Source organism: Lotus japonicus, chromosome 4 (assembly GCF_012489685.1).
Source record: "Lotus japonicus ecotype B-129 chromosome 4, LjGifu_v1.2".
In the NCBI taxonomy this organism is placed as follows: domain Eukaryota; kingdom Viridiplantae; phylum Streptophyta; class Magnoliopsida; order Fabales; family Fabaceae; genus Lotus; species Lotus japonicus.
In genome coordinates, this window is record NC_080044.1 from 82,286,538 (window position 1) to 82,310,154 (window position 23,617).

The window sequence follows — 23,617 nt, forward strand, 5'->3', positions numbered from 1 at the left end:
AATATATTGAGTCAAGAAAATCTCAACCATTTTTTGCATTTCCCTCTTTCATGTCATTTCCTGCATTCTTTGAATCTTTCTTTTGTTGCCACATTTCGTCATTCTTCTTGGTGAAAAGAAGAATATACTGTGTCAAGAAAATCTCAACCAATGTTTTTTTTGAACGTGAATGTCCTACATTTGTTTTTTTTGGTACAATGTCCTACATTGTTAATAATAGAGATTGAATTATTGAATATTGAGAGTAGAACTCTTATATAAAAGAAAAATCAACTATCATAATAAATTTCAATAATTTCAGTAGAACTCAACTACTCATAATTTAACAGTTTACAGATTTCATATACTTTCACGTAGATCTTAAAAAAATTAATGAGATTACAAAATAATACAAGGCAAAATCGGAAAAAAAAATTAATGCAATTAAGGGGCACCAAATAAAAAACGCACCATTACCCAAATGACACCACAATTGCCGCACGTTGCTGCACCTAAAATTTATTAGTCACCGCGCAGGGCTCTATTGACCCCTTCAAATAAACTAATTATCTCAATCCTGTAAGACCCCTCTTTTTGGTAGGCAGATTTCTCGCATTCATCTTTCCCCACACCGCAGATGACTGACCGTAAATTTCTCAATATGCTTGGTGCTTGACTAAAGAGTCCGTGCAAACAAACGATACAAACACTTCAACCATATTTATACAGGGTAGAACAACTTCATACTTGACTAAAGAGTCCGAGCAAACAAAATCATCCAAATGGGTTTCCTCCTACTGCAGGAAAGGGGTTTGAGGTAGCAGGGGTTGACAACCTACTAGTCAGGTGCTGATCTGGACTTGAGAAACCAAATGCAGCACCATCATTTCCAAAGCTCCCAAATCCTTGATGCCTACATATTCAATTATAATAAGTGGCAATAATTATCAACATTAACCATATTACCATAATGAATTGATACTTGCACAGATCACTTCACACACCACGACAAGTAAAAGAGTTTTCAGTACATATCCAATAGCAGCCCATTCAAGAAACAATGTTGGTGAAGCTATGGAAATGAGATGCTAAAAAATTGATTACGAATAAAGGACTCTCTTAACATGGATAGTCAGACAAAGAAATAACCGAACCTAAAACAGCCTATGCAAAAAGTTGACATTATCAGGACAAAGAAATAGCTACCTTGGCATTGGAACATTATTTGGCATATGTTGCCCCATGTGTGCCCCTGAAGTTTTTAGAAGGTTTAGAATACAGATAAAGAGCAAATAGCCTCAGCATAAAATAAAAATTGAGGAAATGGTGTGAAGGTGTACTTGGTCCCATTGTTGATGAAAGAGTTTGTGCTTGTGGAGGAAGCACTGATACATATGATGATGATGACGGCGGATTCCAGGGAATAGATAGATTACCCATGTTTGAAGGGTGCAATGTGGCTGAAGGTGTTACACTAGGCAGAGCACCTTGTAAAGATGACATGGAAGGAAACTGCAACCAAGGAACACCAACCATAAAAGCATCAAAATAAATGTGCAATTAATTTAAGAAATGGAAGAGAAGATTATGCTATTATATTAATTATGGCAAAATAACTAATCCATAGTGGACAAAATCCAAATCATGTTATCTTCCACCAATGGTTAGCCCTTCGCCATAAAACACATCAAGCACTTCAAAAGAGCCAAGTCCCCAATTAGTAATATTAATGGTTACCAAATTTCCCAATTATCAATATTAATTATTCAATAGCATCAATACAGTACTCACGGATGACCTACAGTCCTATACAAAATTGTACAAACTATCATGAGAAATATTAACACTAGTTTATCGATTACATACAGTTGGGGCTTGAACTGGAGTTGGTTCGTTGCTGACATCAAATGGATTCATTGACTTCGATGGCAGCGGTAAACTTGGCATGGGCTGTAACAGTGGGAAGAAATATATGAGAAATACATCATACTATTTGAACTAGCCATACATGAAGATAAGTTGGAAGCTGATAATTTGGATTTTAACAGTACCACCAAATTATTATGTTGAACTGAGATACCCATGCCATGTGGTGGACCCATTTGCCAACCTGGAGCTGGAGCAGGAAAGGATGAATAATTCATAGAGAATAGATCCTGCAGAAATCACAATTAATAAACAATAGACATGCACTGATGCACACAATATAGATGATTTATGAAGTAAAATAACTAATAAGGAGTAAAGAATACCTGAGGAAGTTCATTCCTCCCACTTGGTTTTATGTCTACAGTAGAAGATTGTGAAACAACACTGGGTGTATCCTGATTGACCGACTTTGCGTTTGAGATATGATGAGATGCATGTGGCAATGGTGCACTTGGATACCCCTGTACTGTGGGTACAGAAGGTATATGCCACGGCTGCCAGATATTTCCAGGAAAGGGTGAACAAACATCACATCTGAATTGATAATAGACAGAACATGTGAGAAACTACAAACCTGATTATTCAAAGCTCCACCTACTGGCAGCGTAGATTGTTGAATAATGGGCTGACTAGCATTAGTGGTGAACAAAGGTTGTTGATACTGCAAACTGGCTTGCAGTCCTGCATCATTGAGAAGTGATGCATGAGATGTTACTGACACACCATTAGCTGGGAATGTAGAGAAGCTGATAACAGTTGGAGCTCCAGCAGCAGTAGCACTAAGAGTTGATCCTGTCACAGGCCCTGCAAGTGAAGCAGATGAGTCATTGATTATTAACGGTGTCACCCAGCTACTAGGAATAGCTGTTGCATGATGGGAACCACCTTGGACTCCAGAAGTATGACCAGGTAAAGATGCTGGTACTGACAATTGGGACAGCACAGATTCAAGTGGATTTACATTTGAAGGACCCTGAGATACTTTTACCTCAGGAGCAACATCAAAGGAGGCCCAATTATTATCACTGGAATTTGCTGGCATCATAAGTTGAGCCACAGTAGTTTGTTGGGCTTGAGGAATTGCTGGAGCAGCAGGTGGTTCAGGATCATCATCAAAATCAATAAGGCTCTTAATAGTTTCAATCTTAACTTCTGCTGGGGTTCCGTTGCTGGATGCCAAGCTACTGGAAGATGCAGTTCTCTACAATCATAATAGTCAATTATAATAATATATTTTTTGTAGAATATCAAATTTGGGAACCTTACAAAGAAAAAGGGGGAGGGAAAGGAGAGGTCAGGGATAACAACGAAAGCCCATCCCACTAGGAAAACCCCCTAAAGTATAGCGTATATAGACCTTAACTGATTAGAAATTTTGATATTTGCCAGCACCACTTTTATTTTCACAAATAAAAGATTACATATCGAAAACAAGTAAAAATAAAAGCATCACAACTAAAATGCTTTTCAGAACTACAAAATCATAAATGCAACAAAATATCACTTTCTCTGTAAACACACCAAAATTTCTATGAAGTTTTGCTGAAGGTTCTTGTACCTGGGTAAGAAAAAGGGAAATGTGGCATTGTGGAGGTCTGAACCTCCAACAGCATCACACCCAAGCCTTAAAGACTTGAGCTGGTGCTTATAGCCCATTGGTATTTTTTTAAAAATTTCACTCCCAGTTAAGAAAAGCAAGGCTATTATCCACTTACAAACACAAAAGAAACCTCAGGGAAAAGGGAGATCAAGTAGCATAAAAACCAGATGGTTGAAGGATATGGAACATCATTGATAATAATTTCACCTGCGAGAGTGCTGATCCATTAGCAGCCTGTCCATTGTTTGTTTTGGGGGGTCCACTGATTCGAGGAGCTACTACATTATCTCCCAAAATATCTCTAACAGGTCGACCTACGGGTGGGCTTGAAGAATCTTGTTCTTGGGCTTGCTCAGGAGATTGGCTTTCCACCTTATTATCTCCATCAGATAGTCTATGATTTTCGAATTTCCGTCCATCTCTAAATCTATCTTCACGGCGCCAATCATTGATTACTGGAGGACGACCAGGGCTTCTCTTGTAATCATATTGCCTATTTTCTTGATCATATCCAGGACTTCTTCCACCGGGACTAGACCTGTCAGGGTAACGACGTTCATCTGTGTCTTCATATGGAGGGCTTTTAGGTCCTCCCTGGTATGTCTCAATCCTCCTGTTTTCATAGGAATCATCCTTGTCACTCTGTATAACATGCAGCATGAGAAAAGGTGGTTAGAATAAATGAAGCACAGAGCCACAGATACATATCCAACAAAACATACTGATAGCATGTTCATGAATCATACATGTGCAATTCGAAAATCTAATTTTTTTTTTTGGCCGCAACGTGGCTTTGACACAGTAGGACAGGACATTTTTCTTAAAAAAGGTTGAACCTCCTTTAGACTTTTAAGCAAACCTTATTGATAAAAAAAGAAAATAAAGTAGGGATATTTTGTCAGGTATGAATTTCATTTCCCTCCCATCATATTCATTTCATCATATATGACATGTATCAAGATTTTGTAAATCTTGAAGGTTATATACAAGACATTATGAATTATGTACTTTTTTCCATAAAATTCCAATTTCATATACTCTGACACATGTTATGTTTTATAATTTTTAAAATCTGGTGTGCCGCGTTTCTGTGTTTCATAGGTTAAAATTGAACTTGTGATACTACTTCGTATCTGCTTAAAATAGACGATCGAAAGAGGACAACAGAGATTCAATCACCCTTACTCTTGGAGGTTTGTCATAGGTTCTCTCACCAGTGAATCTCCTATCCACATAAATGTGCTTAATAAACTCCCGGAGCCTGTCAACATTACTATCACCAAACATGACAATCAGAATAATGCACTCATCAATTATAAATAAAACTGTTACAGCTAACAAGAAAATGCTTACTGGCTATCAGGCAAAGAATGACGTTGTGGATCCCATTCTTTAAAATAGATTTCTTTTGCATGCTGCAAGTATTATATACAATGAAAACCAACATAAAAAATATGTAACATCAGTGAGACTGGAGATATCTTGTGCAAGCTTACAAGCATCCAACCTATACCTGATTTCCTCCTTCTTGAAGTGCGCTAACTTCTTGTGCAGTAAATTTTGCCATTGAAACTGATTTTACTCGATGTGTAAATTCTCGGCTGAAAATTAGCACAAAAAGCAGTTGAGAAGAAAGGAAACACTATTGTCTTATTGACAGTAAAACATAATATATTTTAAACAAATTGTAGTTGGAAACCCTACCAAAGATAAATCAGATCTTTGTAGATATAAATTGATGAACTCCAATCCATAAAAAACAACACTCAATACACAAAAATACAGGAAAAATACATTCAGTATACAGACACTTCAAGTTTCATAGTCAGTGGAGCAGAAGTTTTATGAGAAAAACATAAGGATTATGGAAAACATGTAAATTAAACGCACATGGAAAAACTCGAGTCCATTAAAATGAGCAATACTATAGTTAGTATCGTAGGTTTCCATGCAACTTAGAAAACATCTATTCAACAATCTTCATAGCCAATGCATTTTGACAACATGATGAGCAAAAAGATTATAAGTACTTACTGTATTCCACTGCAGTTTGTGCAAACAAACGTCCAGAAATTTGTGCACACATATTGTGGTCCCTAACAAGAGAGAAAGAAAAAAGATTTATTGTTTCAGTATCAAAATCAACCATTTCCTACCTAGGTTCAGAATAATGTCTGGTAGAGATTACCAGCATTTAAATTTAAGTCTAAAAAATGACTATAAACATTGCCAACAGAAGCATTCTATTTAATACTTGAATTTGTCTTTTTGTTTAAGGATCCTATTTTTGCATGGAATCTAAAGACTCTTGATAAGTGTTCGGTTTCAGTACAGCAAACATCCCTGCAATTTTAATATTCTACAACCATGGCATTAATGAAAATATGAGCATGTCTTAATTTTCCTGACACTTCATGAATACTATCATATACATATCAACATATTGCAAAAACTTGCCTACAGGCTACAGTCAATATTAATAATGAAAGTATAAGGCAGAAGTTTGTAAATTATTTGACATAGAAGTTCCTTGTCTAATAATGAAAACTCTGAAAAACAAAATATTATTAACTGATTAAAGCCTCACTTGAACAGATTGCAAACTGCATCTCATTAATTTAATCTTTTATTTTTATTGTTTCCTATTTTCAAAGTTTTATACTGGAAACCGCGAAAACCAAATTTTATTGTTTTCAACATTTCCTTTGAACAAATCTGAAAGCAGAAAATGAAATTGAAGAGGACACGGCCAATGATCCAAAATCAAGTTCACCACTGCACATTCATTCATTCAAAAACATCACAAAAACTATCACTAATGAATATCAAGTCAACTTTGTGAGTCATCAATATCTTCCATTTTAAACATATTTCTAAGGTTATAGATTGATTATAAACTGATATGGAGCGGTACAAACTACACATAAGAATCATTCAATTTGCTAAATTCAGAAGAAGATGGAAGGAAGCATCCTACCAAACTGTTGCAGTTAACACATCTACGATTTGGTGTAAGTTTGAGAAGACCTCGTATCTTTCGTTCGTTTTTCTCATCTTCCTTGAGTCGACTAGTCATCTCTCAACTTCTGTTACACATAATCACATCACACAATGATATAAGACGTCAATGACTTACAAGAAAAACCAGCAAAACATAGCATAATAACATGATCCAATGAAAACAAATCACAAATGAGCATCAGAATCTACAGAGAAATGAAGTAAGAGACAATTGAGCAGGCAATTTGAAAGAAGAATGCAGGAAAAGCAGATCTGAGAAACAAACAGCTGGCTAAACGTGCAGGTTGAAACCCTAAGCAAGCAGTTACGGAATGCGAAGCAATCTACCTGGTTTTGCAGTAGGCGAAGAAGAAGAAACAGTTATCTGCTGCGTTCAACTGAGAGAGCGCGAAAGAGAAAAAGAAGAAAGAGCGAGAAATGAAATGAAGGATTGTTGTTTGTTTTGATTTGAATAAAAGTTGAATTTGATTTTAGGACAGTCAGTCGCAGTCTCAGTCTCAGTCTCAGTCTCAGTCTCGGTCATACATGGTTGGCTAAAGACTAAACTTCCTTCTATGCGACTATCACCATCACATTCCCATTTTTTCCAACTTCTAGATAAACAAAATTGACACATGCATTATCCACATTTCTTTAATATACCAAAATAGTTACCATTTTTCTTTATATTTTATATTAGAAATAAAAATAAATAGTAATAAATATTAATAATTATAGTGACAATTTCAACTCAACTTCTTTCTCGTGTAATTCATAACTTCTAGTTAAAAAGTGATTCTGCAATTAAACGTCGCCAATTTTCATCCGGCCATGTCTTTTAATAAAATGTTTCAAGTCGAATGATTCTTTCCGCTTGACTTAATGCCATAACTTCTATGTCGTGCAATTGTAGTCGTTCATTTAATGAATTGCTCAATCCCCAAGCTTGTTGTCATCATTATTAGAGGAAAAGTTTATTAATTCAAAATTAGGGTGACTCTTTCTTCTTCACTTCTATATTTTCATATATACTTCTTAAGCTATTCTAGGGTACTCTTGTTTTGGTTCACCTTCTTTTCTGTTATTCGGTTATTTGTTTCCATCAATTTCTCGTCCATCTTAAGTACTTTAGATGTTTGGATTCAAACCGTAGATCTACATATAACTCTTCGCCAATCTTCAAGTTCCAAACACATCTAGACATGAAATTTAGTTTGTTGATCTAATTGTTCTCAATTAATGTATGTATAGTGTGAAGAAAAATTCCAACTTGAAACACCTAAGTAATTTACTCTAAATCATCCACAGTTTTATCGGCAACAAAGCATGTAAAAACTACTGGATTTATATTCAAACTGCAATTTTTGATAAAAGTTCTTTTTACAATATTTGAAAAGAAAAAAAAAACCATTTCTCTCCTTAGCGCATGTAAAACCGTTAAACTAATGACAATACTTGTTTTTGTCGTTTACTAGCAGAATCACTATCACCTGAATATAAAAAAGCAGGCCTTTTTTTGTTAAAAAGAAAAACATAACTTGCAGACTTGTGTTGAATTTGTTTGAAAAAAAAAACTTGTGTTGGACTAGAAAAAAGGCCAGTAATTTTCACTCGATCACACAAGTATATCTGTGGGCCTTATTTAATTTGTATTTTAAATATTTATACTGAATATATATTTTTTTGTTATTAACAATTATCCATTGGGTACAATATATTTATACTTGTATCCATTACCACTATTCATATTTTTTTGATTTAAAAATAATATTTTAGAAAAATATGAATATTATGAAAATACTAACATTGAAAAAGCATACCATGTAAAAATTAACAGAATACTATTAATGAAATTTTTTGGGCAGTTAAAATAATCATATTGCAGTAAATCTTTAGAAGTTGGAACACATTTTCCTACAATCAATATTTTGTCACGATTAAAACCACCGCAAAGTGGTATGCATGAAAATGTCATAAAAAAAAGCATGTGTTGAAATCAACTATAAATGCAGCACAAGCAACTCCTTATAGGCTTATACTCACTCTACTGTCAGAACATTGTATAAATTATAAATGCAGCACAAGAAACTCCTTATAGGCTTATACTCACTCTACTTTTATCGCCGCATAAGCAAAGCTCATGTGAGTTGTGACTAACGCTCCTGACAAGTGTGAAGTGTATTTGCTCTTACCCTTGTCAAATTCCTCCATCCGCTCCATTTTTTAAAAGGATATTCCACTTTCACATGGACCAACCTGTAGATAGAAAAAGAACCTTTATTTAACACAATTATTCAATGATGCAATAATTCAAAAACGCTTGAGCTCTGAGTGTCCAATAATGCAAAGGAGCCTGTCCCATTTTGCACTATTATAATTCAAGGCATATAAAGACATCAATAGATTCGGCTTCTTCAGGTCTCAATGGGTCACATTTTTTCTATCATTTCCCCCCTCAGCACTTATGGCTAAGAACCATGCAACATTTTCTAATCATGCAGTTTACAATATAGAGTGTGATTTGTCACCTGTTGCTTAATTATAAGTTGCTTTAAAATGTTTTTATACATTTTTTTATTCAACAGTGATGCCAATCTAGCATTTTGCACTGTTTCCATATGTCAATCAACTATGCATATATGCCTTTAGGGGGAAGTAACATGATGCTCAAAACTATTTAACAATTTGAGGCATGCCATGATCTATTAAGATATCCATTTTCTTTTGTCTTTTGTTTTCTATTTGCATCACAGTTGTATTATACCAAATATGCCTTGACATTGTTCCTTTATATTTGACCTCTTCTCCGTGCTTATTGTTCATTAATTTAGATGTTATGCTTATCCACATGGAAATATATGCATATTATTTTCCTCCAGCCTGGGCTTAAACCCCATCACATTCACATATAAAGTTTGTAATTCCTTCTTTCCATCCATGATCACTCACTGTTTCTTCCTTTTCTTATCTCTCTCTTCTGATCACATAATCTCCTCTTTTAATACAATTCTGTTTCTTCCATTGCTAAAGTAGTCAGTGAGGCCCTTCTCAAACTATGTTAATTTCCCCTTTCATGGCACTTTTATGGTTTGTATCTGTCTATAGTAGACTTTAATTTGGTCAGTATTCAAGAAGTTTATCACATTACAAACAAACTCTAATAGCACTTGGTCTATTTTTTGTATTGTTCTGGATAAAACTCATTGGTTCTGTGAAGTTTGGTTTTCCCAATAAAATTTGGCCTTAAGCTTCTTTGTTTTCCCTATGGTTGTAGTCACTTTCAACCTTTTCATTGAGTATTATAACAAGTATTTGGTTGAGACTTGAGCTAGAGGTTAGAGACTTAGAGTAGTGACATAAAAAAGAACTTCTTTCAGCTCAGATGGGGAAAATTGGTAGAATGTTGGACACTTTCTGTCTTTCTTCTTGTTCAAATCCCTGCTTCTGTGTAAATTCCATAGAATTTGAAGATGAATTTGAGAGCAAGCCTTTGATTGCAAATGGCAGTGATCATAAACTGAGACTGAAGGATGTTGTTGCTGGAAAGCAAACATTGGGTTTTCAATTGAAGCCCAAGGTGAGGTTTTTCTTCTCTTTTTCAGCATTGATGTTTCTTTAGCAACACCACTCTTATATGCACTTTAGATCCTCTAATTTGTACTGTGTGATTTTACTCCTCAAATAAAATTTTGAGCACATTTATTCGCCAACTAGGGGGAGCAACAATGTAATCAAGCCTATAATTTATTAGACCACTTGTTGGGTGTAATCTGATATCATCTTGTTCCTCAAATATGCAGATTGTGATATTGAGGGTGTCAATGCATTGCCATGCCTGTGCAAGGAAAGTTGAGAAACATATCTCAAAGCTGGAAGGTGAGGATAATCCAACTTCTTTTTTTCATTTAAAAATGTAGCTGCATTTTTTTCTTCTGTCAATTCAGGCCATAACAAACTAATTTAGCAGTATCTTTGGACCAACTTATTTTCATTATGATCAATTCTGGCACCTCGAAGCTACTAAGAAAAAGCTCTTCCTATAACTGATCTTGCTTTTAGAATTAATTATAGAAGATTACTTAAATAGAGCATGTGAGGTTTATATTATTTTCCTTAAACTTGCTCTATTTGTGCCTCTGTTGTGTTTACTTCTAAGTTTCAACAATTCATCTGAAGCTGAACCAAATTCGTTTGGTTATTGTTGAGACTATCCATCAAAGGAGAGAAAATTATTTTTAGTGCTCCTGAGTCCTGATAAATGCTAAGAAACAGTCAACATTATTATTGATTTCCCTCATTATCAGGAAGTACTTATGTGTTATATATAATGCTAGTATTTTGTTTGCTTTGAAACTATTTCTAATAACTGCTTCTTTCTACTTATCAACAGGAGTGAGCTCATACAAGGTAGATCTGGTTAATAAAACTGTAGTTGTTATTGGTGACATTCTCCCTATGGAAGTGTTGGAAAGTGTGTCTAAAGTGAAAAATGCACAGCTTTGGAATCCTACATCATGCTAAGGGGGAAAATTTCTGTGCAAACCACCACCAGCCTCAGCTGATTGGACCAAGACAAAAAAGTTGTCATAAAAGGAAGGAACTCAAATTTCACTATGCCATTTTGTTGTTATTATAAATATATAATAAATATTAATATCCTGTGCCATGTTCCAGCAATACTCTTCCATTGATGTTTCTGCTATGTGACTGCACATCTTTTAAATCAAGGTTGAGGTTATGATGAAAGACATCAGCATCATCTAGGTTTAAAATTATGCGATTACGTTGAATTGGAGATAAATGCAGATTTATTCGACCACCATACTACATTGAAGAGACTTAAAAACCATTGATGATGTGACTGTTATCAAAGTTACACACCTGACCAGAATGTAAAGCTATGTTAAACATTAACAGCTATGGCTATGTTTGTTTTTTTGTTTGCACCCCTCAATGTGCTTTTGACCTGCACTGAACACTGTGCCATTATGTTTGAGTAGTTTGAACTCATTTTCATCCTAACTCAGTTTTGGTCCAAAACCCACTTTCACCCAACTTAACAAAACCATCACTTTTACTTTAGCTTTGAGCAGTTGAGGATAATTAATCTTCACAATGTCAACCTAAAAGTGTTTTCCATTAATATTATCTAAACATGATTCATGATATCAAACTGTTTCGAAATAAAAACATCTAGACATAAATCACATTACAACTAACTTACTTTGACTCAAACTTTGTTTTTCAAACCCACATTCACTTAAATTCTGTTTCACAAACTGAAATTCAAACACACACTATAAAGTTGACCGCCATCAATTCGCTCTAGAGAAACTATAACAAATTGTCTTCTTCATTTGTTACATTCAATTTTGGAGCTTTCGGCTCAAACCTTGTTCCTAGATAACACATAGTGCTAATGGAAGTTCGTAGTCATGACCAAAATTGGAATATTATTGGTATACAGAGTTCTGTCTAAAGAAATAACAATGGTTCAAGTTTGACTTAAAGCTCTACTTGGTTGGTTGGAGATTTATACTTTAAGCCATGATAAGATCTATGTTTATTGCTCAAAGCTACTTAAGGGGATGTCAGAAGTTTAGAAGACCATGGCCACTTTGTTGGTTTGTAAGAAGATTTTAATGAACTATTTATGTGCCTGATCGAGTAGCATATAATATAATTACATGTTCGGATCAATCTGACCAATCACTAGGAGGATGTTTAATCTCTAGAACAAATGAATGTTGGTTGCTGAATGAAAAGGAAGGAAAAAATTTAGATGAGATCCACCATAAGTTTAATCCTCTTAAGTGGATAGAAAGGATAGAATAGAAAACACAAAATCTCCACAATACCCCCACAATACAAGAGTATTGGTTTTGAGTTTTTTTTTGCAATAGTTCAATTGATTGGTTTTATTTTCTTTTCATTTTGGTTACAAAAGCTTCTCTTTACATTCATTTTAATTTTGATAATAATAGAAAACTTAGTTCATTTGAAATCTCCACGGAAAGAGGCGACACAAATTTTTTTTTTTAACTTTCTTTATTAGTGACGAAATAAATCCGTCACAAAATTATAGTATATAATATTAAAGGAACTAGTGACGGAATTGGGAGAGAGAATTTCCGTCACAAACTATATTACATCGCTCCTTTTGCGACAAAAACATTCACTGAAAATTTCCGTGGCTAAGCAATTTTTTACTATTCACTAGGAATTTATGACGGACTAAACTTCGTCGCAAATTGTATTCTGTTGCTAAATACTTCGCGACGTTAATTTCTTTCTCCATATTCCGTCACTAGTTTCTTTTATATTATATACTTTGATTTTGCGACGGATTATTTTCCGTCACTAAAAATGAAGTATATTTTTGAAGAATTGATAAAAAGAAAAAAAACTTATCGCCACTGTCACCAGCGATTTCATGAAAAAAAATCATCCCTCTAAATGACGATTTATAATGATTGTATAATTAAAAAATCACTACTTTGGTAATTTTTTCTAACAATACACTATACAAAAGTCAAAGAAATGCATATATTTCTCTTACATTAACATTGCATTTTCTCTTCCATCCTAATATCATCTACTACTTCTTATTCTTCCACTACTGTAGCTAAAAGACCTCCAATCACGGCTCGCCACGTGTCCACTGCTTTAACGCAATTTTTTTTTCTCAGCTTCAGCCTTGCAAACGACGTCGTTCTGAACTCTTCATTGTTCCTCCCCTACCATGACGAACCCTAGATTGCTTTGGCCTGTCATCTCCCCCTTTCTACCAACTCTGAAGTACAAGTCACGCTCTTCTGATTTATTCATCTTTCTTCCAAAGTTTTCTTCATCTTCACTTCAATCCGAAACCCTAACTGTGATGCCGTGTTTTCGTTCAACTTTCCATCCCCTTTTCACCAACCCATCAATTGTGTCCTATCAGATTGATGTGATGATGGTTTGATTTTGGCCGCTGGTTGATGTTTGCCTCACAATTTCTTTGCCGCCGTTTATGGTCTTACCATTCACATCTCTACATCTCAAACCATCCCATGTTCATGCGTCATTCCTTCTCCTGCAAAACTGAAATTGTAGGTTTGAATGCATCAACAAAGGTTGACTCTCTAATCAAATGGTCAATGTCAATCCAAGGCTCCATTAATTATCTCCATTGTGTTGTATATATTTTGTACTACTCAATCCTCTTATCTGTATTGTAGATTTTGTTTTTTTGAAAATCAATTTTTTTTAAAATTTATGTACTATGATTACCTCCATCTGCTAGATGTGTGGTTTTGTCACTGTAGTTTCAAATTTTGGCTATAAATACCCCATGTTGTGAACTCCTACTGATTTGTTTGATTTCTCTTTCAACCACACTTCACCTCCCCTTCCAGTTAGCTGGTCACTGACTCATGAAATTAATTCCAAATAGTTCATACTTGATAGTTCCAGATGATAATCTTCTATCTATTTTTTGTTTTCTCCTTTTATGTTTTCTGAATTACATACCTTGTGTTTTATGTAGGAGGTACTTAGAGGTGGTCAGGTTGCATCAGCCGTTAGCACTACTGATCATCATGCTGGAAATTTTGAAGCCAAATTTTATGATATGGTAAATTACCCCCCTCTAAATTTTGAATTCTGTAATGACTTGATTGTGTCCATATCTAGCTTCTTTAATTCATATTTGTTATTTTCATTTGTTTAGATTCTTCAAGAAGAATTTAGGGATGTGAAAGGGCATTCTGGACTGATTAATGTTATGGCCTTTATTCAGTTGTTGTTCAATTTTCTTCTTTATGAGTGTTTGATGGTGAGTTTAATTAGCACTGAGATACTAAAATGTGGCCTAAATATTGTGTTTATTCATTTGTCACTGAATGTTGTAGTTGTACCTACTCATGGTTTGTTCCTATTACAGCAATAATAGCTCATGGATCTCTCACAAAACAAGGAGTAGAAGCAAGCATTGAGAAAAAGCATTGTAAGGGAACTTGCTGATGATTTGAGAGCTCATATAATATCTTCCTACATGAAAGTAAGAAGAAAACATCTTTTCATTATTTTTCAATTTTCTTTTTGTTTATGGTTGTTATAAGATTGTGAAATAACTTTTCATGAGGAAACTAAATATTAAGCTTTGTAATTTGAAGATATATGCTTAAATTGATTTGTGTTTTTTCACTAAGTGATTGTGTATCATCTCTACACTACAGATCAAAAGGGGATTAAAGTGCAGCCAATTATCCATACAAATTGTTTAGTGCGTAATACTCAGGCAATTGGATATTGTATGGCATCCTTTCTTTCAAATTGGAGAACTTGCATTTGAAATTTAAAATGACTTGATATAAACTATAGAATGTTATACCTTATGATCTTTTAATTTTTCCTTTTTAATTGTTTTTTTGGATAAGAAAACTTTATATAAAAGGAAGTACAAGAGATAGAAAATAACAAACCAATACAGAAAACAGAATTGAGTTAAGGAAGAAAACCAGCTTGAGAGTAACAAAATCTACTCCTAGACCAAGCTAATCAGATACCCACAACCCATTTAAATCCAAATGCCCCTTTTCCCAGCCTTGGATCAGCAGTTACAGAAGCGTAAGAAACAGAGAAGGATGAATGTAACAGAATGCAAATTAAAAACTTGCTGGTTTTTCTGTGTCCTTTTTATTTTTCAAATTTCATAACCCCGTCATTTATATTAATTATAAACATAACTTTTCCAGATCATGGAAGAAAGACCTGCATTATCTGACCCTGTCAGTGATGGACATGTTTTAGTGCAGTTTTATGGAAATAATGGTATTCTCTATCTTTCTACATGGGAGTTTCTTGGATTTTCCTAACCCTGTACTGAATCACACTTTGTTGCTTTACACTTTACGGTGCTTGGATTGATCAAAGTCACATATATTTCAACCTTTGAGGATACGAGTTCAATCCTGGTCTTGCAGTCTGCTTTTGCAGCTATAAGTTCAGGGTGTCAAGAAGTCTGTAGTTTATATATACATTTTGATAGCATTTAATATCTGAGTAAAGCCATGCTAGAAGAGGGAGTAGATAGAATACCTCATCCTCAACCTAAAAGGAAGAAAGAAGAGGGCAAAGAGAGGCTTATTTTGACTAATTTTAATTTTGCTAAGATGTTGCTCAGCAGTTTGTCTCCCAACTTCTGTATTGGACCATCAAAAAAGTGTTATAGCATGCAAAAATAAGAACCACAGTTTTTAGATGCATCATATATGCTGCTTATCACCATATGCTGGAGTTGGAAAAGATGAGAAACATTACTTATAAGTGTTTCTTAATTAATGTTCAAGACCCTTCGTTTATTGTCTTGATAATTTTTGTATCCATGAGATTGTGCTAAGGGATTTTAAGACTTTTCCAGATTTTTCATGAAGAATCTACAAATTAGAATAGGATAATCAAGGGTCCAATCACTCTCAAGGCATAAACAATCTGTATTAATGCCATATTTTGAAAGGATCATCTATGGTCTGTTTGTTTTTCTTAGCATTTGCCTGACCTGCAATCTATTTGTGGAGCCAAGTTGTTGGGAGCAACTAAGATAATTTGGATCGGCAATAATGAGATGAAGAGAGAACGTATAGTTCTTATTTGAATTTTTATGGTTCTTATTTTTTATATGACAGGGATTGTTTACCAGGAATGGACATTATGTGTCTTTCACTCTAAGGAGTTGCAATGTCAAAATAAAATTTTGATTTGTTAAGGGAAGATATGGTGACAAAGAATGAAGCAGATTGTAGAAAACTAAAGGCGTCGTGAAAGTCCTCAAAGTTTTGGGAACTGCATAGAAGGTGCTATTTTCTTTAGGCATCTTTAATTATTAGAGCTTTTGAAAGATGTGTATTTTTCTGTTGGACGTGGAGCATATGTGATCTGTTTTGTCCTGCTTGATTGATTCAAAAACAGGATAACTATCTCAATTTGGTCCCAAATATGATGCTTTTTCATTGTTCCATTATAATCTATCTAGGGGATCATTGGAAAATCATGCTTTAGAGTGTGGTTGTTATATCAGTCTTGGTAGTGTTACTGAGTGCATATGAAAATATTTACTTTTGTTATATGTGGTGATGTTGTGTTGATCTTATATTCAGGGAACATTAATTTTATCTGTGTGGAGTACTATGACATTACCTATCCAATAAGAAGTTTGTTCTGACAAAAATAATTGAGAGTCTCTGGTTTAAGTGCTACTAGAATGGTGCTCAATTGCAAAAGTGTACCCATTCATCTTCTCTACTCTGGTCTTTTGTTTTATGCTATCATGAAATGTTTTGATTTATTTTTCCTTTTCTTTTGGTTATGCTTTTAGAACTATGATAAAAGCAATGGAACAAGAGTTTTTTAATGGGTTAAATTTTCTGCTTTTAACATCTACAAAATAAATGATTAGGATGAATAAGTTTTCTGCTGTTAAGATGTCAATAAGTTGAGTGTCAGGCTTAAGCTTAATGGATTACTTTTTATGGATTTGTCTTACCCATTGTCCTTTTTGATGTGGATCATATCTAAGATGACCTTTACCTCTTAACTAATTTCAGCTTCGAAGAAGGATAGGCAGTATCTTCGCTACCAAATAGAAGTTGAGTGAAAGTTAAAAGATTTAACATTTTCCAGTGAAAATGAGATGCTTAAAGACACTGCAATCTTCTCAAGATCATAATTGTCATCTCAAGTGTTGATCTTCAAGGTAATGGCCCTGTGCTTTTTGAATGCTTGAAGCAAATTGAAATCCTATTCCTATGGACCATGCAACCAACATGTTTTAATTATGGGTTCAAAATTATGGGTGACGTATTCTTTTCAATCAGTTTTAATTATATTTTTTGTTGAATTGATTATTTTATCGATCTATTTTGTAGTCAGTTTCTTCTGAAAACCATGCTCAAATTTGGTGTTAGATTCCTTCTCTTGAAGGTAAGAACTTAAAAGAGTAGCCAGCTGAAAGTCATTGAAGGATGAAATCTTAGGCCTATCTGCTTGCTTTGTCTTTGCAGGCTGCATATAATGTTCCATTTCTGATGCGTAGAAATACTATACCCAAATTGGAGCTTTCATCTCCACCCAAATCAAATATCATTCATTCCAATCACTAAACGACATGATGGCCTTCTTGCTGGCTCTGAAACAACTGCAGACTTTACTTCCTCAATGCATTCTCTTCTTGTGAATACAATGGACCTCACTAAGCCTAAAATTTAAGGTTGTCTAAGAGAGCAAAGATCTCATATGGTATTTTTTTATTTCACATATTGGTTACCTGCATTAGCATGTAGTCACAATCTTAATGGACAATGATATTGAAGTGGGTCAAGAAGTGAAAACTATTCATGCTAAATGGAGATAATTCTTGCTTAGTAAGGGGCTTATTCATGCTAAATGGAGATAATTCTTGCTTAGTAAGGGGCTGGAAAACATTTATCTTAATGGTTCAGAAATTGCATAGTTTGCTCAAATCTATTGTGATTTTTATTTGTCTTTATTTTTGGATTTCATGTTTAAGTTGGATGTGTATAGATAGTATACAGAATGGACTTGATTTTAAAAAGAAACTAGGGAAACTAAGGATCCATTGAAACTCTATACATTGATTTTAAAAGGACACAATAGACTTAGTATTTGAAACTATACTGACACACGTGTTATTTGTTTTATTAATTTGTTTAGTAGACAAATCTAATTTTATATTCTGATAATTTTTATTATGCATCTCCATGTTTCTCATTTGTTAAACCTATTTGGTTGACTGATTACATAATACATATGACATTTTTTTAGATAAAACAGAACCTGAAACCAGCTCTCATGTCATTATGAATGAGATTTAAATGTTTAACTCTTAGTTTTATCCATATGAATTAGGGGTTGTGGTTAGTTTATTCAAGTCAAGCGAAGAAATTTATGATTTTTGTGCCCCATGAACATGCTTTAAATACTATTTAAAACTAATTTATGTGCTTATTACAGAAATGATGATGGTGACCTTTCCATTCATTTAACAGCAATGGTTCTAAACCATATAGGTACGCTACTGTTGGACAGAATGACAAGACAATCACAATCCAAATGCAACAAATAACTACATTTTTTTTTTGCACTTATCACAGGTACGGTTATAACAGCATGCATGCATATATATGATTTGAATTTTTGATGAACTTTTTTAAACTCATTAAATGGATGATTTGAATTAATATAAAGGAATGAAACATAATGAAAAGTTCAATGATATATCCTTTCAAGTTTCATCTATTGTATATATACATTAAGAAATGAGAATGAAGATTGATTAAATATTGATAAACTTGCTCAGAAGATTTGTGTGTGTATTTATTTAAATTTTTGAAGAACTTATTCAAACTCATTGAATGTATGATTTGAATTAATATAAAGGAATGAAATAGAATGAAAAGTATAATGATATATCCTTTCATCTGTTGTATATATACATTAAGAAAAGAGAATGAAGATTACTTAAATATTGATAAACTTGCTCAGAAGATTTCACTATAGTCTTTCATCTTGAATGTAGAAAGTTATAAGGGCCCTGCAAATTGCTGCAACACTAGAATAGGACCTATCAAATCTTCCATTGAAGTTTTTTTTTGAGCTATTAAACGTTATTAGTTTCAAGTCTTGGTTAGCAGAATCAGATAGACTGTCAAAATTTCCATTAAAAGATAATTAAGGTTGGTACTTAGTACTTCTATTGATTGATTATGATAGCCATGCCAAATATTTATTTAGCATGAGGGTAAGAAAAACTGTAATTGTTAATATGAAGGTCACCATCTTTGTAGGAGTCATTGTCACGTCTCTTTTCCCATTTTCCAGGAGTAGGTTTTTATACCCTTAGAATTAAAAGATACTAGGAGGTATGGTTTTGCTTTTATGCCTTAAAGACTTTCTATTGATCTCAATTGTGTGCCTAGGCCTATAGGGAGACTTTCGCTGTCTTAGTTGTGGATTGGTGTTTACTTTTGAAGATTAATAAGTATAGAAACTATCTGTGTTTGATTTATGAGAATCTGATGTAAACCAATGCAACAGTAAACTAGAATTGATAAGTGGATGAAGGAAAACAGATTGATTTGATTAATAGAATTGAGAAAAAAGATACAATAGTCACTACTACTCTAGAGCTAAGCTCCTATAGAGAATGCATTTCTCCATTCTCTATTACAACAATATGATTCTCAGATGCCTATCTCTAGCTAACATAAATTCCCCTTTATACACCTGTTCCCCTGATTCCCGTAACTAACTTCCTTAGCCCTCTTTCTCACACTGCCAGCTCATTACATTCTAGGTGCTTCTATTCTTTCCCCTCCTTGGATACACGCGCCAAACCTTGGGCCTTGGGTTAGCTATCTCAGCCCATTCCTGACTTGGGGGCCTATCAGAATCTGACATTCTTAATGTTTTGTTGGAGCTGATATTGAATCATGGGTGATGCATCTATTTTTTCAAGAACTAAAATTCTTACATTGGGATCCAATGTAAAAATATTAACAACTCTTATTTTAAAGGCTCAGATCTCAAATCATTTTAACAAATTGTATAATGGTTGCTCTGTGCGTACGGGTTAACACTTTTTTGCATAGAGAATTACTTGGAGATTAAGATATGAGAAATTGAAGGGTCTTGGCCAAATTAAGACTCAATACAAAAATGTGTTTCTGTAATTATGTTAGCAATCTCCTTGGTACAAGAATTCATCCAGAGTTATAATCTGGCTCAGGAATTAGCCATAGTTGTTTATAAGCATGATACTCTGGAAAGTATTTTTTTTTTATTTTTGAGTGTCAAGTCATGCTAAGATGAAAACCAAGCTTAGGTGTCCTCAGCTTGAAATGATATATATGCTTACAGATACATCAAAGGTCACACATAGAAGAGTCATACTCTTACAAGTATGTATTCATGTTTCAAAACAATTTATAAAATTCATTTTCTTCTATCCATGATTACTTATCCATCTTATAGCATTTAAGTCCAACCCTGCACATAGAAGAGTCATACTATTGCAAGTATGTATTCATGTTTCAGAACGATGTATAAAATCCATTTTCTTCTATCCATGATTACTTATACATCTTTTATCATTGTCAGCAACCTACTGCTCAAAGGAATTTCAACCCTGCAAGAGAATTGTATTCAATATTGTGGTATGGCTTTAGCACGATGGAACTAACACATGGAAAAAAATACAACCTAAAAGCGCTCCTCCTTTTACGGCTCTTTTTGTTTTCACAGTCTAGATCATTAGATGTGAAAGAAAATATTTGCATTATAAAATGTAGCCCTGAATCACTTATCAAGCTCTTAAAGTACTAAAAATTCAAATTTGACATCACTATTTTATTACTGAAGTCCTTTCCTAATGATACATTGATGAACGAGAAAGAGTATCTATGTCCTAAAAGTAAAATTGGTTATTGTTATTATGTCTTTTTAATTTGAAATTAAAAAGGCTCCTCAAGAACATTGTCTTCAAGGAAGTTTTCCAAAAAAATTACAAGGATTAGTTTGTATGATTTCCTAATTTTTTTCTCTAAAGTTGGGTGCTAATTCAATTAACCAACATTTGAGCAACATATATTATATACCTTATTCGTACCTCTTTGTATTTATTATTTGTTTATCTTTTACATGTAAGATTGCGCTGGAGATTACACCACAAGTTCATATTAACCGTAAAGGGCGAACCAAACTTAATATTGTAGAGTTATCCAATTAATGTCCATAAGTAAGATGAAATATCGAGACAAAACGAAAGATAATAACAACATATAAGTGTTTTACTAATTAAAATTATATGTTTTAGTAAATATATCATATTATTTCATATATATCAAACACTAAGTAATTAATTAATAGTCAAAAGAAAAAACACACAATGGTAATAATTAACAATTGATTTGAGTAAAAATTATCTGTGCATCGCACGGACAAACGGGTATAAAACTAGTATAATATATAGTAACACTCATTTTTCACTGTACTCTTATGTTTATACATAATATAGGTGGGTGTAATTCACATGAACATAACTTTTCTATTGAGTAATCATTCAATCACATCTTATTTTCTCTCTCATTTCATTTACACACGTTTTTCTTCTTATATCTTTCTACATTTTCTGTTCCATGAAATATCATTTCACTCATTTATCTATTTTTTTTCATATTTATCCAAGGTGGAAGGGAGATGAGAAGGGAAACAAAACATTATTCCTTCCATTTCATTATTGTTTGAGTTGGCATGTGAACAGTGAATATGAGCGCTGAGAGCCAAAGGAGAGGGATGAGAGTCAGAGCGTTGTCAAATCACACACACCAACCAATGCTGCTACTGGGACGGCTTAGCTGATATGTGGCTGCGCCCAAAGTGAATCCAAAGCACAAGAAAAAGTGCAAATGAGTCATCAAAAATTATAAAGTGTTAAAACTATCATGCATTTTATCTTTCTTTAATATTTGATCAATTCCTTTTGCAAGTGTTTCGAAGACTCTGCATATGCACATCTTACCCCATTAGTGCATCTTTGTAAAGGAATATTTAATTTTGGGAAAAAATTAAATTAACTTTTATGATTAACCTATGAGTTTAAAACACTCAGTTTTACATTATACTATTCTTTTTCAAGTTCAACGTTTACGTTCTGTTTGTATTATTTAAAATACACTCTATAATTTAGTGACACATACATAAATTTCAAACCAATAAAAAGAGTTTTGATAGCATACACCTAAAATTTATAAAAATACTGATCAAAACATGCTAGCTAGGTATGGATTGATGTAGTAAAATTGATAGTTAACTAGTAAATGCAATCGTGACTTTTGAAAGGATACTTGAGATGTTTTCTGACTTTTTGATGTTAAATGCCAAAATATAATTAAGAGGTTGCCCGACATGGTAATCTTATCTCGTTGATATGCAATTATTTAGATATTTAACCATTTTACATATTCACGTTTGAAATGCTACAGCAAGAAGAAATTAAAAACGTTGAAAAAATATTCGAGATTTCAATAATTAATTTAATATATGTTCATGTATACGAAAATTAGATGCGTCTACTTTTGTTCACTAATAAATTCTGAAGTCTCCCAACAACGCTTTCAATCTCCAAAGTACTTTCTGAAAATAATGAATAAAATAAAATATATTAATTTCTGGATAATGTTTCCCTCACGCGCAGATAATGGAACCGTGAGTTCACGTACCAATGGCAAGGGGAATCCATGCTTTATGTACTTTACCTGCAGGCAGCAGAACCCAGCTATTCGCTTTTCACCATCACAAGCTTTTATATTTTTAGGTTATTAAAATAACTTTGACCAAAAAAGAAAACGCAAATGGACAATTTTACCCTTCACGTGCCCTTATTTCATTTGGAATTTTTCAGATTACAATAATCGCCTTTTTAATTTTAAAAAATGATTTCATGTATTATCATATTTGAAATTTTGCAAGTTTGGTCTCATATACATAAAAAAAAAGTAAGTACTCATTAAAATAAGAGGGTTTGAAACTCTTCCTATTAAATTTATTATGAAAAAAAGTATAGTACTCCATCCGTCCCTAATTATAAGCTAAAGTTGTAAAAATCACACTTATTAAGAAAGCCTTAATTGATGCATTGGTTTTCAAAAAAAATGTACAACTTTCTATGTTTACCCCTATTTATGATAACAATTTTTCATCATTGTACTACTAATGGTGGTGCTCCACTACCAATAAATGCAAGGGTGAATATGGAAAGAAATATTAACTTTTGCAAGGTTAGCTTATATTTAGTGACACAAAAAAAGTCTCAATGTTAGCTTATAATTAGGGACGGAGGGAGTAACAAATTAAGATAAAATGTATGTGTTTATATAGAATAAACTAAAAACCTAATTAGATCAAAACCCTAGTAAAAGTATGAATTGTTAAGATTGTTACTTTTGTATTAAGTCAAGTGAACATGATGATTACAAGTAAACACTTTTCTTTTGTAGTAGGAAAGATGTAAACCTAAGCCTAATTTCTTATTGGACCATTGAGCAAGCAGCT

The 23,617-nt window shown here is 33.4% G+C and overlaps 2 protein-coding genes and 1 long non-coding RNA gene across 19 annotated transcripts; 2 read left to right on the forward strand and 1 right to left on the reverse strand.

Moving 5' to 3' along the window:
• Positions 1-282: 282 nt before the first annotated feature.
• Positions 283-7,070, reverse strand: LOC130711651 (probable ADP-ribosylation factor GTPase-activating protein AGD14). 2 transcript variants are annotated; one of them, XM_057561354.1, is made up of 15 exons: positions 6,857-7,070; positions 6,486-6,594; positions 5,543-5,604; positions 5,022-5,109; positions 4,862-4,923; positions 4,688-4,781; positions 3,716-4,150; positions 2,794-3,109; positions 2,483-2,712; positions 2,232-2,402; positions 2,031-2,135; positions 1,846-1,929; positions 1,320-1,491; positions 1,186-1,231; positions 283-892 (listed from the first exon to the last, which is right to left on the reverse strand). In XM_057561354.1, exons 2-15 carry the CDS (start codon positions 6,582-6,584, stop codon positions 754-756), a joined length of 2,103 nt encoding a protein of 700 aa, XP_057417337.1. In that variant the 5' UTR covers positions 6,585-6,594; positions 6,857-7,070; the 3' UTR covers positions 283-753. The 2 variants fall into 2 exon arrangements, with proteins under 2 accessions (XP_057417337.1, XP_057417338.1); XM_057561355.1 differs by having other exon boundaries at positions 4,694-4,781; positions 6,857-7,069.
• Positions 7,071-9,327: 2,257 nt separating this feature from the next.
• Positions 9,328-11,185, forward strand: LOC130715883 (protein SODIUM POTASSIUM ROOT DEFECTIVE 2-like). Its single transcript, XM_057566033.1, has 3 exons — positions 9,328-10,085; positions 10,309-10,384; positions 10,899-11,185. Exons 1-3 carry the CDS (start codon positions 9,891-9,893, stop codon positions 11,027-11,029), a joined length of 402 nt encoding a protein of 133 aa, XP_057422016.1. The 5' UTR covers positions 9,328-9,890; the 3' UTR covers positions 11,030-11,185.
• A 2,050-nt stretch (positions 11,186-13,235) lies between these two features.
• Positions 13,236-22,153, forward strand: LOC130714531 (uncharacterized). Of its 16 annotated transcripts, none has more exons than XR_009011326.1 (11): positions 13,236-13,623; positions 14,037-14,123; positions 14,220-14,324; positions 14,433-14,549; positions 15,247-15,322; positions 16,177-16,344; positions 17,095-17,243; positions 17,416-17,470; positions 17,551-17,785; positions 18,521-18,660; positions 20,666-22,153. It is a non-coding gene; the product is annotated as an uncharacterized LOC130714531 (long non-coding RNA). The 16 variants fall into 16 exon arrangements; XR_009011330.1 differs by having other exon boundaries at positions 18,556-18,660; XR_009011333.1 differs by having other exon boundaries at positions 18,577-18,660.
• The last annotated feature ends 1,464 nt before the right edge of the window (positions 22,154-23,617 follow it).

Bases quoted from the DNA above. Each gene is read 5' to 3' on its own strand.
- LOC130715883 (XM_057566033.1), top strand. From the start codon at position 9,891: ATGGGGAAAATTGGTAGAATGTTGGACACTTTCTGTCTTTCTTCTTGT. The intron at 10,086-10,308 runs GTGAGGTTTTTC...TCAAATATGCAG, and splicing joins GTTTTCAATTGAAGCCCAAG to ATTGTGATATTGAGGGTGTC. The intron at 10,385-10,898 runs GTGAGGATAATC...ACTTATCAACAG, and splicing joins ACATATCTCAAAGCTGGAAG to GAGTGAGCTCATACAAGGTA.
- LOC130711651 (XM_057561354.1), bottom strand. From the start codon at position 6,584: ATGACTAGTCGACTCAAGGAAGATGAGAAAAACGAACGAAAGATACGA. The intron at 5,110-5,542 runs GTAAGTACTTAT...GCTAATTTTCAG, and splicing joins ACAAACTGCAGTGGAATACA to CCGAGAATTTACACATCGAG. The intron at 2,713-2,793 runs GTGGTTCCCATC...CTTCACTTGCAG, and splicing joins TCATACTTCTGGAGTCCAAG to GGCCTGTGACAGGATCAACT.